Source organism: Lepidochelys kempii, chromosome 16 (assembly GCF_965140265.1).
Source record: "Lepidochelys kempii isolate rLepKem1 chromosome 16, rLepKem1.hap2, whole genome shotgun sequence".
NCBI lineage: Eukaryota > Metazoa > Chordata > Testudines > Cheloniidae > Lepidochelys > Lepidochelys kempii.
This window is the reverse complement of record NC_133271.1, coordinates 24,550,383-24,568,300: the sequence shown is the minus strand read 5'-3', so window position 1 is coordinate 24,568,300 and position 17,918 is coordinate 24,550,383. Positions and strand designations below refer to the sequence as shown.

The following is a 17,918-nucleotide window of genomic DNA, read 5'->3' as shown; positions in this document are numbered from 1 at the left end:
TACAGCCTGAGTACAGATCAGGGACTGAGGAGCAATTGAGTTCTAAGTACTGATTTGCTGTGTGGCTTTAGGCAACTTGCTTATCCTTTCCTCCAATTTACCCTTGTAAAATGGGAATATTACAATATATAACTACCTCATACAGATGCTGAGGATTATTTGATGTTTCAAAGGCACTATTACATCTCCTCTTTTGAACAAGAACAGGGCACCAAAGAGATGGAAGAAATGATTGCCCTGAATCAACCTCCATTCAGCTAAAGGGGGACTGAGTGGCGTGCAGTGGACGGGAAGAGTAACCACTGTAGAGAGATTCTTGTAGTATGAGGTCTAATCACATGACTCCTATTTATGTTGATCCTAAAATGCCACCCACAACACTTTGAAAATGTACTCCTAAGTGGCTAAACCATCCAGAAACAGGCTACAGTCCCTGAACATAAGAACGGCCATACTGGGTCAGACCAAAGGTCCATCCAGCCCAGCATCCTGTCTACCAACAGTGGCCAATGCTAGGTGCCCCAGAGGGAGTGAACCTAACAGGTAATGATCTAGTGATCTCTCTCCTGCCATCCATCTCCACCCTCTGACAAACAGAGGCGAGGGACACCATTCCTTATTCATCCTGGCTAACAGCCATTAATGGACTTAACCTCCATGAATTTATCCAGTTCTCTTTTAAACCCTGTTATAGTCCTAGCCTTCACAACCTCCTCATGCCAGGAGTTCCACAGGTTGACTGTGCGCTGAGTGAAGAAGAACTTCCTTTTATTTGTTTTAAACCTTCTACCCATTATTTTCATTTGGTGGCCCCTAGTTCTTATATTATGGGAACAAGTAAATAACTTTTCCTTATTCACTTTCTCCACACCACTCATGATTTTATATACCTCTATCATATCCCCCCTTAGTCTCCTCTTTTCCAAGCTGAAAGTCCTAGCCTCTTTAATCTCTCCTCATATGGGACCTGTTCCAAACCCCTCATCATTTTAGTTGCCCTTTTCTGAACCTTTTCTAATGCCAGTATATCTTTTTTGAGATGAGGGGACCACATCTTTATGCAGTATTCAAGATGTGGGCATACCATGGATTTATATAAGGGCAATAAGATATTCTCCGTTGTATTCTCTATCCCTTTTTTAATGATTCCTAACATCCCGTTTGCTTTTTTGACTGCTGCTGCATACTGCGTGGACGTCTTCAGAGAACCATCTGTTTTTCTTTCAGTGATGTTCTCATTCTATAGTCCATCAGGTTAGGGCACAAGCAGCTGGATTTCTCTCTGCTTTAACAGAATGTTTGCCTAGAACAGGCATTCCATATCTGTAGCTTCCAGTAACAGAGAGATTGCTATCAGCTCTCTGGAGATTTCACTGAGCCTTTGTTCCATTCCCTGGCTCCAGCATTTCACTAAATTGGACTCTGCAACCGATGATCCTCTTCATATGCCAGAAGTACACCACAAGAAGTGCTGTGGGAATCAGTGCAAAGGATGCTGAGGCACATTTGAAGAGGTCCATTAGGAGCTGAACATGAGATCATGGTATGAAAAGTAACTGTTTTAGCCCTGGTCCAGAAAATGACCATAAAATGACCATAAGAAAGTTGATGTGATGACTTCATACTACTGTATTTTTATATACTATATTGTGAAATTATTTTTATCACCAAGAAACTGTGAAATCCTAGCAAAACTATTAAACGGAATACTAGAAACATGGGAAGGATATAATATTTCTTTTGTTTTGTGGTGGAGCGTGAGTTTTTTGTTAAGTAAAGAAGTTAATTCCTTTTACAAAATTTCTTGGAGATTTTGGGGCTGCTCTTTCTTTATTAAATGGCATCAGTGAGGCCTTATATCTGGAAGGCTGATATGTACCATATTAAAATAGAATCGTGTTGAGAGATTTTCCTGTGTATATAGATACTTGTATGGCTTCCAGCACCATAGTACCTGAGCACCTTAAATGGATATTTAAAAATACTGTCGACTTGAGTTTTAATAAGCATGGAGTGATGGGAAGCAGGAAACACCCTCAACAGTGTCATTCTGGGACTGGATCTGGAATACAGATGGGAATGTTTGAGATAATATTGAGTTTTGTATATAGTCTTAGATATGGCTATATGAATTTAAGGGCTTTAAATCATCTTCTAACAGTTACTGAATTTAGGTTTCTTTTTTTAAAAATTCTTCCTAAAATACAAATTGACAATGTTTTTTAAATTATTTGCTTTATTTTGTTGTAAATCTTGAATGTTAAAAAATATTATTTTATCAAAAATTGTTAGTTTGGTTATTATGTATTTCTGTTAAAAGGTGTTTTGGAGGTGGATGGTGACCTGTATGACCGATTACCTGTAAACTATCACCTGATGGCTGTCTGTCCTATGTGCCATGAGTTTTTGGGTCGCAGTCCATTTCTGACTTGACCAGGTGATCACACCACAAGAATCTCCATCACAATTGATACCCTTACTGGCAATCTCATGGCAAGGGAACAAAATTTAATAGCCATGGAGACTGAACTACTCTGTCATGCCTAAAAGTGGTCACTCTAGGGCAGTGAGTGGTGTAGGGAAACCTGCACTGCTATGGTCTACACTATAGCTGTTCTCTGGACATCACTTTGAAAAGATGTTATTATATGACACCTTTAGCCAGCCCTGAATTCAGTTTTTTAAGAAAATTAAAATAAACAGGCACTGGTGACTGGTCCTGTTTAACCTGCCATCTTATGGGAAATGGCAGCGGAATATTTATTGCATTACACAATAGTACCACCTAGCAGTCAGTCTGGGAAAGTACACAAAATTCGCTGCAGATTCCCAAGGCCCACTCTCTGTGCATCTTGGGAATTAATCCTGCACCAAAACCACACAGACATGTTTAAAAGAATCCTAGTGTTTCCCCTCTATGCAGCTAAGTACTGCACCCAGTGAGAAAATTTTACATTATTTAATATTATATGCAATGCAAAATGGATGTCAGTACAGTGCTTTGAAGTAGCCTGTCCTGCACTGTTAAAATGTATCGTTGTTCATGGCATCTATAGGGTGACCAGACAGCAAGTATGAAAAATCGGGACAGGGAATGGGGGAGTAACAGAAAAAGCCCTGAATATCAGGACTGTCCCTATAAAATCAGGATATTTGGTCACCCTAGATCCAGGGCTGAAGGCCTCTGTTGAAACACTCAGAAAATGTAAAAAGAAAAGGAGTACTTGTGGCACCTTAGCGACTAACCAATTTATTTGAGCATGAGCTTTCGTGAGCTACAGCTCACTTCAAATGACAGGCTTTCATTGCTCAACTTGTATCATAACAATGGGTCAATGCCATCCGGTGTGACTTCAGGTGTGTGTTCAGGTTCTGTTACTATGAATTGTCTTACTCTTTGAAAATGCCATTAATGACTAAAATAAGCTTTGTATAAATACAAGGTCATAATTAAACCTTGCTAGCATTCAAGTCTTAATCTTGGGCTACATTACAAAGTTAGCTTGGCCTAAGTCAATTTCTAAGACACACAGCATTGACACAGTCATGTGCAATATATAAAAGTCAGCAGTAGCTTAATCTCCTTTAAAAGGATTAAATTAAGGTGAATAAAAGACACTTTATTTCTGAAGGAGAAAGCCCACACAAGGGTTTAATGCTCTTTAAATTCACACCTACAGTTAGTTCATCTTAACTTTTCTGAGTATCCCCATGCAGACATGCTCAAGAATAAATTTTCCCTACATTTGGCGAATACCATAAAACTTAAAAAAGATCAAAGTTCAAAAAGATGTTGTGATCCTATCCAGTACAATGCAGGGAGCCATTGCTTAGAGGCTAAGTTATAGATGATGTGCACTATATATAAAACTTAAAAGATCAATTTATCCTACCAGTGTAGCTTACTGGTTTTATGTACTGCCATTTGCAAATCATAAAATATTTAGAGTACAGCAGAACCCAGTTTATCCAATCTTATTGGGACCAGAGCCAGATTGGATAATCAAAAATTCACATAAACTGGAGAATGGAAAAGTGCGAAGCTGCAGTGCCATCTAGTGGCCATAGGAGAGATTGCCCGCTTCTGGACCTGCGTGCGCTGGCTCTTCTATTAATACAGAGAGGCAGGTAATGGAGGGTCAAATAAACGGGGTGCTACTTTATTTACATAGGGCACTCATATTATGTGTCTTGCAATGATATACAATAAGAATAAAGAATACTACCCACACTGAATTGCATCCCTCCTTAAAGATCCTTTTTATTAGCCTTCCACCACTGCTTCCTACATACTGTAATGACTACATATTAACTTAAAGTAAGAAGGCGGTCACACAATCTTTTGCTTTTGTAACACTTGTCTTTCCCAAGCCCTCCCACCCTTTGTTTGTGTCCCTTTTTGTACTCTAAGGGTATGTCTACACTGCAATTAGATACCTGTGGCTGGTCCATGCCAGGTGGCGTGGGTTTGGGCTAAGGGGCTGTTTAATTGTGGGTTCAGGCACGGGCTGCAGCCCAAGCTCTGGGACCCTTCCACCTCTCAGGGTCCTACAGGCTGGGCTCCAGCCCAAGCCCCAACGTCTACACTGCAATTAAACAGCCCCTTAGCCCAAGTCTGAGTCATCTGGCATGGGTCAGCTGCAGGTTTTAACTGCATGTAGACATACCCTAACAGATTGTATACTTCTTGTGTAGTAGTTGGATTTTATGTTTGTATTTTATATAATTTAGAATAAAGAATAAAGAGATAATAATGTAGCATGTATTAAATGTATTAGTGTATGATTTGATTATATTTTGCCAGCCACCCTTTTTGAATGGTAGAAAGGAACGGCCTAATAGGCTATTTGGTAAAGATGCATCAGCCAGAATCTGTGTCTGTGCTGATTTCAAAAGCAGTGACAGACTTTAAAGGGTCACCAATTTATTGTAGATGTAGCATTTTAAAATAAGGAAAAGAATGCAATGATTGGGGTATTTTTGCATTGCAATGTGATGTTCCTGTTCAAAATGTTCTGTGTAAATTAATTTTGTTTTGTGTGTGAATGAGAAATGTGTGTGTTAAAAGATAAGTATGAAAGCCATCACTGAACCAGATGTACATGGGAGGAACCAGAAACAGATGCAAGGGCGCCAAGACACTGCAACATGCCCCTATTAAAATGTCAGAGGAGGGCAGATGGACGACTCTAAAGATGAGACAGGAACCTATCAATGGGGACAAAATAGCTGTAATAAAGAATGAAAAGAACAATTTAAGAAAACAAGCACTCGTCAAATAACAATTGATTACAGCATAACAGTGCAAAACTCATTGGTCCCAATGAAGGAAAATCACTATAGAAACAGGGGACCTTGCCATAAAACTTTGGGTTCGTCCTGCCAAGACTTCCCCGGAGCATTGTGTCATGACCAATGGAACCCGGCTCCTCCCTACCAGTGATCAACCTAGCTGGCCACTAGGTTGATCCAGACTCTGGACTGGTAATTATAACATCAACTGGTGGGTGGGTGGGTGTGGTAACTGAATGCATATGCTGATTGTTGTATCTTCAATAAATGCGACGTATTGCCTTTTCCCTTATAAAAGATCCTGTGTGGTTTTTATAAGCATAACATTTTTGGTGGAGAATTGCTTTTTTTTTTTTTTTTAAACTGAGCTATAAACCATCACACACTTACAGTGCTACAGAAACACCTTATTACATATATAGGTATTCTTATTGAGTGATATTGTAAATGTTAAATACATGCATCTCATGTATTAGAACTCTTCTGCCTTTACTCTGTATGTAAATCAGCTCCCATAATATTGTATTTGTTTAGACCTGAGTTTTCTGGGCTGAAATTGATAGTAGTAACAGCTATAATAAACTCACTTGAAGTTTAGCAATTCCAGGAATACTTGCCCTATAAAGGCTTCCCCATATCATACAAATGGGCTTCTGGATATCAGTGGGTAAAGAGTAGTAACATTGTTGGCTAATTTCAATACTCTATAATTATATTAACCAAGGGGAGCTTCCTTCTCATACCCCAGTCTTCCATGAATCTCAGATTTTTAAAAAGACCATTTTTTTCTAGTCTCAGAGCAGTTAAGTATGTTAGGATTATTTAAGCGTAGATGGTGCAGGTAGCAATACCTATAGTTAAGGTTGCTCAAAACTTTGCAGAAGACCCTCTTTTCAGTTGCCAAACTTTAACCATTTGAGTTCATATTTCTATGTCAGAGGGTTGCTTCAGAGTGAATTGTTTTGGAAAATTTCAGTAAAAACTGTACAGCTGCTTCTCAGACTGAGATTAAGGAAAAATACATTGTTTTGCCATGTTAAAAAATTCTAGTACCTACATGACTGGAAATTTGCCATAGTGACAGGGGTGTGCCTTTTGTTGCCTCCATGAAAATCTGCCCAAATGTGAATAAGTTATGAGCCTCTGAAAATTTCAGTTCATGCATACTCAGAGATATGCCAGAGTTTAGAAGCCAAATTCTCTGAGTATTCTGTCTGAACTGAGCATGCTTAACTCTTCACATTGCCTATGTGTGACTGGACTGATTATGCTCCATCCTGGGGCTGCCGGGGGGCAGAACATGACTTTCCTTGCAATTGCTCCTCCAGCTATGACACTGGGTACTGAAAATGCAGCAGGGAGACTGACTCTCTGGTGGTCTCAAAGCTCCCACCCCCCACGGTGACACTTAGGCAGCACAAAGAAAAAGGATGATGCACTCTTACTGGTACCCAGACAGCGTCTCGGAGAAAGCAGCCTCGCTGGAATGCATAAGAGTCAGGGTAGGGGCTGAAGCCAGAGGGTGGATAATAGGAGAAGGGAGAAAGGGACAAGAGCCACAGGTGAGGGAATAGATAGGAATGGCGGGAGGAGAAGGAAGCTGTGTGGACTTCTTGATTTTCAGGGTACTCTGCCAATTGTTTTGGTTTTGGAGAGATTGTTGAATGCTTTAGTTCACATAGTCAGTTTTTAATACTAATTAATATGTCCTTAAAACGTATATACTTAGAGAACATGATCGATTCTTTTTAAAATTGAAATAAATTTATATTTGTAAAAATCAGTTTTCGAGAAAATAATTCTTACTTACAAACATCAGCAGCCTTCTTCAAATGAATCTAAGTAGAAAGGATAAGTTGAAAGACAGACCTATGTATAGATAGATGGAAGTAGCTGGACATGTTTATTATTGCATGCCTCTCTTAAGTATTATATGTTTAGGAAGGGTGAAAACAACATATTTGACAACTATGATAACATAAATCACTTCTACACAGTTTAAAGAAAAAAATATATACATACAAAAACAAAATATTGATTAGACTGGTCAACTTTCTAGCAATTACATGGATGTAAAAACAACAAGGAATACTTGTAGCACCTTAGAGACTAATAAATTTATTTGTGCATAAGCTTTCATGGGCTAAAACCCATTTCATCAGATGCATGGAGTGGAAAATACAATAGGAAGATATATGGATGTTGTACAGGGTATGGGACACCCGATGGCAGCAACCATCCACAGAACAACAATACCTTTGTGTTCATCCCCAAGTTTTTCCATCACCAAGGAGTACTACTGAAGTCACTGGCAAAATTCCCTTTGACTTTAATAGGAATGGGATGAAATCCTCTTTAAGAAATCAGATAAAAGGCTTTCTACTCTAAAATCCTTGAGCAAAATGCTGTAATAAATATGTATTAGTTTGTAGCTAAATGCATGAGATGTTAATGAGACTCCATACAACAGCTTGATACTTTAGTGTTCATGAAGTGGTTTTTTTAAGCTTTACTAAGGTGTAAAGGCCCAAGCCTTAACTACTGATATTGATTTTAAGAGGATCTAGCCGTCATCTGCTTACTATTCATTGCTGAAACTCGCTCTAAAGTAAATCATCAGCTCACAGTATCTATTCCTTGTATTTCAGCAGCATCCTTCTTTACCTCTTAACCTACTGAGGTTACTGTTAGGAGTTGTCCTTACCACTGGTCAACACTTTCAGCACAGTGATCCCCTATAGCAGAGATGGCTCCATTTTGTCAAAAGAGATCAGCACTGACAACTTCTCAGAAGTCCAAGGGACTGCACTTAATTTGTACAAACAAAATAGAGAAGACTGCAGTCTCCTTCATCTTTAATATGGTGGTGTAGCCTCTTGATACTAAATGCCCCAATATACAGCGTTCCAGTCTGCTGTAAGATCTGTTCTGATCAAGATGCAGTAATGTATGTTGGGACTTCTGGTCTCCATATTCAAGATGAATACAGTCATAGAACTCGCCGCCCTAAACTGTTAGGCATCTGACTACGTCATGTTGATATCCTGCTGTAGCTGCTCTCGGGATAAAGAGACATACAGTTTCCAAGGTTGTTTGTCTGACATCTTTTGAAAGAAGAACTACAGGTAAATTTACACAACAGTAAACTGAAAAACAGCATAGAAGCACTACCAGCTTGAGAACCCTCCCTCGGTGACAACAGCTATGAACATATTAATCCAAGCTCTCTACAGACAATATTCTTAAGCATATTAGTAGTGGTGGTCAGAAAAGGGAGATTCAAAAAAGTTAACAGGACTCAAGGACAATAAAATAGATTTGGTCTTTGTTTTCATTTATCCCTGATTTGTTCTGAGGATTTTTTGCTACTTAGAACTAGTCTGGAATTTGCTAGCAAAGTGATGCAATTAGAAATTCATGCCAATTGATGATGAGAAGGGCTGTTTATCAGGCATCTTAGGCCCGGTGGGAAAGAGTTTTACCATTATGCTCTTGCAGCGATGCTGTTCATATCATCTTGGGATTCACATGCTCCTGAAATAAAGTTGCAGTGGACACAAAAAATCTTTCATTTTAACTAAAAAAGAATGTAATTTCTCTTGCCCATATATAGAGGAGAAGCTTACATATCACTTACCATGCATTTGTTTTACTTAGCTACAAATCACGCTACATAAACAGGAAACTCTAGTCCCCATGGCTTTATTAATCACATAATGGAAAGCAAAAGCCAGGGCATTTCCAAGGAAAGATTCAAACAAAGAGGAATTATTATATATTATAGTTCACATTAAGCCTTTGAATTAACCTAGTAACACCTATCTCCTGTATAGCACTGTTCATCCATATAGCTCAAAATACTTTCCAAAGGAGCTAAGTATCATTATCTCAGTTTTGCAGATGGAGAAAATGAAGCAAAGTTACCCAGCAAGCTAGTAATTATAAACTGTAAATATATTTATTGTGTGGCATCATTATATGTGTATGTTCCTTCCCCACTTTCATAGCTGTGGAAAACGTTTATTCCCCATAATCCAAGAGTGATTAAAGAATAGTCACAGGTCACGTATAGCCCTCTAACAACTTCTAATGCCAGGACTCAGCCTTGAAATGTTTACAGGTGTGACACCTTGCACAGCAGCGTTGCTACAGTGCAGCAGCTGAGTATGTAATTACCTGCTTTTATGGCTCTATTGTTGTTACCATGGGAGGAATCTCATAGGAAAGCTGCAAAGATCATGGCTTTGTTTTCTGCAAAAAAAAAGGGGGGGGGGATATAGGATCAGCACTTTACTACACTAAGCAAGCAGTGTCTCCAGCAGCATCTCAGTAAGAGAGAGAAGCAGCAAGAACCTCATGGGCCACTTAAGGCCAAGACCCTATAGGTGGAATTTTCAAAAGTGCTCAAGCTGCCTTAACTCTCCTCCCATTTAAGAAAACAGTAAACTCTTTTTCCCTCCCCACACCCTGCCGCTGACTTCAGCAGGAACAGTGTTACAATGCTGAGCACTTTTTTTGAAAATCCTATCCGAAATGGCCATGGACTCTATGTAAAAGACAGACTGAATGACCAAGAGCCCACTCCAAGCCCCCAGAGAAACACCTTACTTCTAGCAATATCTCCCCTGAGCCCATTTATCCCTTCGCTGGAAACAACATTTACTATTAAACACCCAGAAATTTTCATTTTCATATTCAAACAAACTAGAGGCTCACCCACCTTCCCAGGGAATTTCACAGCCTGTTTACTTTCAGTGTTCTCATATTCTCTTTGGATGGGTTGGTTTCTTCTCTGTCCTCTCCCTTTCTTTTCTTTTCACCTCCTGTTCATGTCCCTGACTCTGCTCCCCTCACATACTTAAGCTTACACCCTTTCAAATTTATCTCACTTTTTTCACCCCTCATCAAGGGGGCTCTGCTGTTGTCACTGCACTTTCTTAAGAATCTCTCCTCTTCTAATGGCCCAGTGCCCATATGCCTCTCCTTTTCCCTTCCCCTTAAGGCCCATTTCCCAACTGCCTCATCTGTGTCAGCTTCCTACCACGCCCTATGGTCCTTCAGCCCGTTTCCCAGCTCACTCAACTGCTGTCACCTGCCCCACCACATTGGAGGGCCCCTCTGCCCAATTCCCACCCAGGGAATCGTAACTGCCACAGAATATTCTGGCCTGAACAATTCCATCCTTTCCCCAACGGTCACCCCAAGTGCGCTGCCCGCAGTGTGAACAGTAACTGGATAAGAGGGGGTATTAATTAGGGTGACCAGATACCCCGATTTTATAGGGACAGTCCCAATGTTTGGGGCTTTTTCTAATATAGGCTCCTATTATCGCCCACCCCCGTCCTGATTTTTAACACTTGCTGTCTGGTCACCCTAGTATTAATCCACCCTCACATCTCAGTAGCAAAATAATTCTTTCTGGCTGCTCCCTGCAAACCTGTCTCAGCCCTGCCTTCCCTTCCAGCCTGCACTGGGCTCCAAGGGTGACTACCCAACACGAAAAGTGACAAGCAAAAGGGATAACTTTTAACAGGGACACGGCTTCAAACCCAACCCGAGAGCCCCCAGGATATGCCCCTCAAATCCCTGTATCTCTGTCAGCCCCATATCCTTGACAACCCCATATTCCTGTAACCCATATCTCTGCCCAGGCCCCACATCCCTGACAGTACCCCCATAACCCTGTGTCTTGTTAGTCTCCACCTATAGATGCCTCCCATATCCCTGCCCCTCATAGCCCTGTATATGTCTCCCCCTATCCCTGACACCCCATACCCCCGCCTCCTATTGCCCCCCCATCCCTGAAACCCCATCTCTGTCTCCCCCATCCCTGACACCCCATACCCCCGCCTCCTATTGCCGCCATCCCTGACACCCCATTTCTGTCTCCCCATATGCCTGACACCCCATACCCCCGCCTCCTATTGCCCCCCCATCCCTGACACCCCATCTCTGTCTCCCCCTATCCCTGACACCCCATACCCCCGCCTCCTATTGCCCCCCCATCCCTGAAACCCCATCTCTGTCTCCCCCATCCCTGACACCCCATACCCCCGCCTCCTATTGCCCCCCCATCCCTGACACCCCATCTCTGTCTCCCCCATCCCTGACACCCCATACCCCCGCCTCCTATTGCCGCCATCCCTGACACCCCATTTCTGTCTCCCCATATGCCTGACACCCCATACCCCCGCCTCCTATTGCCCCCCCAACCCTGACACCCCATCTCTGTCTCCCCCATCCCTGACACCCCATACCCCCACCTCCTATTGCCCCTCCATCCCTGACACCCCATCTCTGTCTCCCCCATCCCTGACACCCCATACCCCCGCCTCCTATTGCCCCCCCATCCCTGAAACCCCATCTCTGTCTCCCCCATCCCTGACACCCCATACCCCCGCCTCCTATTGCCCCCCCATCCCTGACACCCCATCTCTGTCTCCCCCTATCCCTGACACCCCATACCCCCGCCTCCTATTGCCCCCCCATCCCTGAAACCCCATCTCTGTCTCCCCCATCCCTGACACCCCATACCCCCGCCTCCTATTGCCCCCCCATCCCTGACACCCCATCTCTGTCTCCCCCATCCCTGACACCCCATACCCCCGCCTCCTATTGCCGCCATCCCTGACACCCCATTTCTGTCTCCCCATATGCCTGACACCCCATACCCCCGCCTCCTATTGCCCCCCCATCCCTGACACCCCATCTCTGTCTCCCCCATCCCTGACACCCCATACCCCCGCCTCCTATTGCCCCTCCATCCCTGACACCCCATCTCTGTCTCCCCCATCCCTGACACCCCATACCCCCGCCTCCTATTGCCCCCCCATCCCTGAAACCCCATCTCTGTCTCCCCCATCCCTGACACCCCATACCCCCGCCTCCTATTGCCGCCATCCCTGACACCCCATTTCTGTCTCCCCATATGCCTGACACCCCATACCCCCGCCTCCGATTGCCCCCCCATCCCTGACACCCCATCTCTGTCTTCCCCATCCCTGACACCCCATACCCCCGCCTCCTATTGCCCCCCATCCCTGAAACCCCATCTCTGTCTCCCCCATCCCTGACACCCCATACCCCCGCCTCCTATTGCCGCCATCCCTGACACCCCATTTCTGTCTCCCCATATGCCTGACACCCCATACCCCCGCCTCCTATTGCCCCCCCATCCCTGACACCCCATCTCTGTCTCCCCCATCCCTGACACCCCATACCCCCGCCTCCTATTGCCCCCCCATCCCTGAAACCCCATCTCTGTTTCCCCCATCCCTGACACCCCATACCCCCGCCTCCTATTGCCCCCCCATCCCTGACACCCCATCTCTGTCTCCCCCATCCCTGACACCCCATACCCCCGCCTCCTATTGCCCCCCCATCCCTGAAACCCCATCTCTGTCTCCCCCATCCCTGACACCCCATACCCCCGCCTCCTATTGCCGCCATCCCTGACACCCCATTTCTGTCTCCCCATATGCCTGACACCCCATACCCCCGCCTCCTATTGCCCCCCCATCCCTGACACCCCATCTCTGTCTCCCCCATCCCTGACACCCCATACCCCCGCCTCCTATTGCCCCCCCATCCCTGAAACCCCATCTCTGTTTCCCCCATCCCTGACACCCCATACCCCCACCTCCTATTGCCCCCCCATCCCTGACACCCCATCTCTGTCTCCCCCATCCCTGACACCCCATACCCCCGCCTCCTATTGCCCCCCCATCCCTGAAACCCCATCTCTGTTTCCCCCATCCCTGACACCCCATACCCCCGCCTCCTATTGCCCCCCCATCCCTGACACCCCATCTCTGTCTCCCCCATCCCTGACACCCCATACCCCCGCCTCCTATTGCCCCCCCATCCCTGACACCCCATCTCTGTCTCCCCCATCCCTGACACCCCATACCCCCGCCTCCTATTGCCGCCATCCCTGACACCCCATTTCTGTCTCCCCATATGCCTGACACCCCATACCCCCGCCTCCTATTGCCCCTCCATCCCTGACACCCCATCTCTGTCTCCCCCATCCCTGACACCCCATACCCCCGCCTCCTATTGCCCCCCCATCCCTGAAACCCCATCTCTGTCTCCCCCATCCCTGACACCCCATACCCCCGCCTCCTATTGCCCCCCCATCCCTGAAACCCCATCTCTGTTTCCCCCATCCCTGACACCCCATACCCCCGCCTCCTATTGCCCCCCCATCCCTGACACCCCATCTCTGTCTCCCCCATCCCTGACACCCCATACCCCCGCCTCCTATTGCCCCCCCATCCCTGAAACCCCATTTCTGTCTCCCCATATGCCTGACACCCCATACCCCCGCCTCCTATTGCCGCCATCCCTGACACCCCATTTCTGTCTCCCCATATGCCTGACACCCCATACCCCCGCCTCCTATTGCCCCCCCATCCCTGACACCCCATCTCTGTTTCCCCCATCCCTGACACCCCATACCCCCGCCTCCTATTGCCCCCCCATCCCTGACACCCCTGTGCCTCACTCCATATCCCCGCACACCCCCTCACCGGAGGGGGAAAATGAGGGGCTCCCGCCAAGGCAGCCTGAATCCAGAGGAGCCCCGAGCTCCGCCCCGAGCCCGCCGGGCTCGGGGCGGGGTCTGGCGCCGGGGCCGGCCCCGGGGCGCTCAGTGCTGAGGGAAGCGGCGGCGTGGGGCCAGCCGGCGGAGCGGAGCGGAGCGGCGGGTAGCGGTTCGCAGGGGACGCGGCTATGGCGGACAAGCAGGGAGCGAGAGCGGACCGCAGCCGGCAGGTCCCGGACACTTTCAGCGGTGAGGCGCGCGCGGCTCGCCCCTTCCCGCGCAGTCGGGACCGGCCCCTGCGGACCCAGCCAGGTGCTGGCAGGGCCTCGCGCTCCGCGCCCCCTTCTCCCCTCAGGGCGCCGCCTGCCCCGCTGGCCGGTCAGGAGGGGGCCCGTGTGACCCCGGGCCCCGCTTGCCAGGGCGGCGGGGGGGGGGGGTCTCGAGCGGAGCCTGCGGCCCCCCCCGGTAGCCGCTCCCTGCGGGGCGGACCCAGGGTAAAGTTCGCTTCAGACGCTTCCCGGGCAGGGCCTCGCCGCCCTGTGTCCGGTTCCCCGGCTCGCCAGCCTGGAGACTTTCCTCCGGCCATTCAGGCCCCAGCAGAGACGGGGGGGGAGGCAAATACAGTACAATGCCGTGTTAAACAAATAAAGGGAAAGCGTCGTTTTTCTTCTGCAGAGTAAAGTTTCAGAGCAGTATTAGGTCAATGCTCCGTTGTAAACTTTTGAGAGAACTGTAATGTTTTGTTCAGTTACGAACTTTTCAGAGCTACGAACAACCTCCAGTCTCAAAGTGTTCGTGACTTTGAGGTTCTGCTGTATGCCCAAGAGCAAAATGTGTGGCACAGGCCTCTTCTAAGACTGGCTGCCTCAGAATGGGGTGCACAGCAAAAATGGAGGAGCCGGAGGTTTGAAATTGGGTTAAATTTTTTAATAAATCTAAAGTTTTCACAGTTCCTCGTATGAGGTGTCAACTTGTGAGTCTGGCTAGCTCAGCTGATGAAGCATCAGACTTTTAATCTGAGGGTCCAGGGTTCAGATCCCTGGTCAGGTGATAAACTATATCTTGCGGGGGAGGGATAGCTCAGTGGTTTGAGCGTTGGCCTGCTAAACTCAAGGTTTAAGGTTTAAACCTCAAGGTTCAATCCTTGAGGGGGCCATTTAGGGATTTGGGGATTGGTCCTGCTTTGAGCAGGGGGTTGGTCTAGATGACCTTCTGAGGTCCCTTCCAACCCTGATATTCTGTGATTCTATGAACTTGTAGTAATGGGAATAAGAAGGTAGGGAAAGGGGTTCGTGTCATTAGCAAATGACCAGTAGAATGATGTACCAGTTTTGCAGTTTTCTTTTGGATAGTAAATAACATGGCTGCATCACTAAGAAGTGAAACAATGTATAATTAAGATCCTTGTCAACAAAGCTAGTTCCCCCGTAGGGAATTCTAACTGTAAATGAGAATAAGAAGAACTGATTTGTTTGCGCCATTAAATGTGTTTGGTATTAGCAAAATGTTAGATGGATGATACTGACTAACCAGATTATTCAGTATAATAGTGGATTTTAAAACAACAAGCTGTTTTATTTAGGATGAGATGGTGAAAATAGCATCACGTGCTTATAATTTAGGAAGCGGCTTATGGTTCCACAGGATTGGTGGGATGTGAAACAACTCTGACAGCAAGATTTTCAAAATAATCATAGTGGAAGTTCACAGAACTTTTATTTTAACCAAATATTAATTTGTACGTACACACATACACGCTTGCATCACTAGAGACAGATCAGTCTTCTTCAATTTCCACCTTTTTCCTCTGTTTCTCAGTGGTGCTTTATATTATTCGTTTGGGCTATACTAGAAAAAGTTAGAATATCCAACATTCTTTGGTCTTTTGGGTGTCATTGGCATATATTATCTGTTCTTATCACTTTAACATCTCATATGACCTCTCAGAGTTGGTTTTCAGAGGATGAACTCAATATAACAGATATTTTCCATGTCTTATCATCCTACAATACTAATTTGACTACTGAAAACCAGTTTATTTTGTTATTAAATACATGATGTAATGGAGATTGAGATTGCCAGAATGTAACTAAATATGGGTTTGTTCTGCACTGTAGCCAGTTTGGGGTGGAGAGAATTATTCATAAGATTGTTTAAATATAAAGGTTTACTTGAGCAGTTAGTGTTGTGTAAATATCAGCATGCCCGTTTGTATCGTTAGGCATGTGACCAACGCCTAGTTCTGGTATCCACTAAAAGGATCTATATCATTTTTTGTGTATCTTGGATGTTAATAACTCAACCAGTCATTTTAAATAAATGCCTGGAATAAGATTAAGTGAATATCTCTCTTACCTTTTCATATTCCAAGTTATCAATCATTCAGAAGTTACTGTATGTTTTATGTTCTTATGGAGGCTAAGATACCGGCTGTAAATTATTTTTGCCATCATAAATGAAGTATTTATACAGTAAATTGTTACAACTTACTAATGTCTATAATTATTTTGATTCAGTACAATTTGCCATCATTAAATCCATTCGTTGCTTCAGCCATTAATGCAGAATGGAGTATTAATTGCTTATGAGGAGATAGAATTGCTTAACTGTAACCAAGGAGAAATAGAGAAGCTTGTGTAAAAGGTCTGTTTTTGGCGCTAAGGGTACAAATTTGTCTTTGTCCTTTTGATTGACAGGATCATACCCAACTGGCTAGGAGAGGCTCAGTAGTGGTAATTGTTCACTAGAGACCAAAATAACAAACTTGCGCAAGGGAACAAAGAACAAACCCAGTAGTTATCAGTGGGTGTGCCGCAATAGGATGGAAGCATCCTAGAGGGACAGATACTCAGTCCTCATCCGCTTAACTTTTTTTAGAATTGATATTCGTGAAATGTGTTGAACTGACCTACTTGGAGAGTTAAGTCATCTGTCTTAAGTACAGGTACAGCATGGGCAATACAAATGTAAGTTTCTTCCCCAACACTGGCTTATAGAGAGACTTTCTTTTAGGGATGAGTGGATAGTTCAGTCCTTACTTTCCTATTCTGCCTTGCTGCTAAGGGGGTAAATTGGTGCCAGTGGTGGTGGCTTTTGTGGTATGGACAACTCTCTATTCTTAGCTGGACTGAGACTGCCAAACTTCCTATATTGTCTAGTGGTCAGAGTATTTCTGATCCTGAGGGGATCCTTAAATCTCTGAATGCTGACCTGACTTCTTACTCATGTTTACGGTCCCATAACTCTACAAAACCCAGATGTGATGTTACAAACAGAGGATGACTGATTTTTAAATAAGGAGTAAGCAACAGAAGACCAACTGTTAATGAAACAGACCTTGTTTTCTTGCAAATGTCTCTTCTAATAAACAATAGACAGAAATAAAATACAAAACAAATGGTATTGTTTGTAAATAATATGTATTTTGAAAAGTTACAGGAGACATCAACAGCAAGCTAAGAATGCTAAACAAGTGATATGGTATGGAAGTGGTTCTCAATCAGGGGTATGCAGAGGTCTTCTAAGGGGTACATCAACTCATCTAGATATTTGCCTAGTTTTACAACAGGCTACATAAAAAGCATTACCAAAGTCAGTACAAACTAAAATTTCATAGAGACAAAATGAGAAAATAAGCAATATGTCAGTAACAGTGTGCTGTCAGACTTTTGTATTTTTATGTCTGATTTTGTAAGCAAGTAGTTTTTAAGTGAGGTGAAACTTGAGGTACGCAAGACATATCAGACTCCTGAAAGGGGTACAGTGGTCTGGAAAGCTTGAGAACCATTGTGGTATGAAATGGCCCAGAAGCTGTTTAATGGACATGCAGGATCTGCCTTTCAAAGAATTATGCACTTTTGACAAGCAAGTTTTTTTTTTCCCCTCTTCACATGCTGAAGATGTAACTACACGGAAGAATTAGAATTTGTATTACAACAATAGGTGAAGTTTCACCTGTGCTAAGCTGCTAGCACACATGGGACTCCGGTACTTCTGCCTGTGAATAACTCTGCTCTGAGGAGGTTGATAGCACTGTTGTAAACAGCTTGCTGTTGCTGGTGCAGCTGAACTATTGCTGGTA

At 44.7% G+C, this 17,918-nt stretch overlaps 1 protein-coding gene across 2 annotated transcripts in view; it reads left to right on the top strand.

Annotated features, from left to right (window-relative positions):
* Window positions 1-13,915: 13,915 nt before the first annotated feature.
* Window positions 13,916-17,918, top strand: part of STOM (stomatin) — a 32,063-nt gene continuing 28,060 nt past the window's right edge. Inside the window, exon 1 of one of the 2 annotated variants that reach the window (XM_073314077.1) lies at window positions 13,916-14,086. In XM_073314077.1, coding sequence (XP_073170178.1) covers window positions 14,026-14,086 — 61 coding nt within the window. In that variant the 5' untranslated portion in view covers window positions 13,916-14,025. The remainder of the gene's footprint in view (window positions 14,087-17,918) is intronic. The other variant, XM_073314076.1, reaches the window with a different exon arrangement.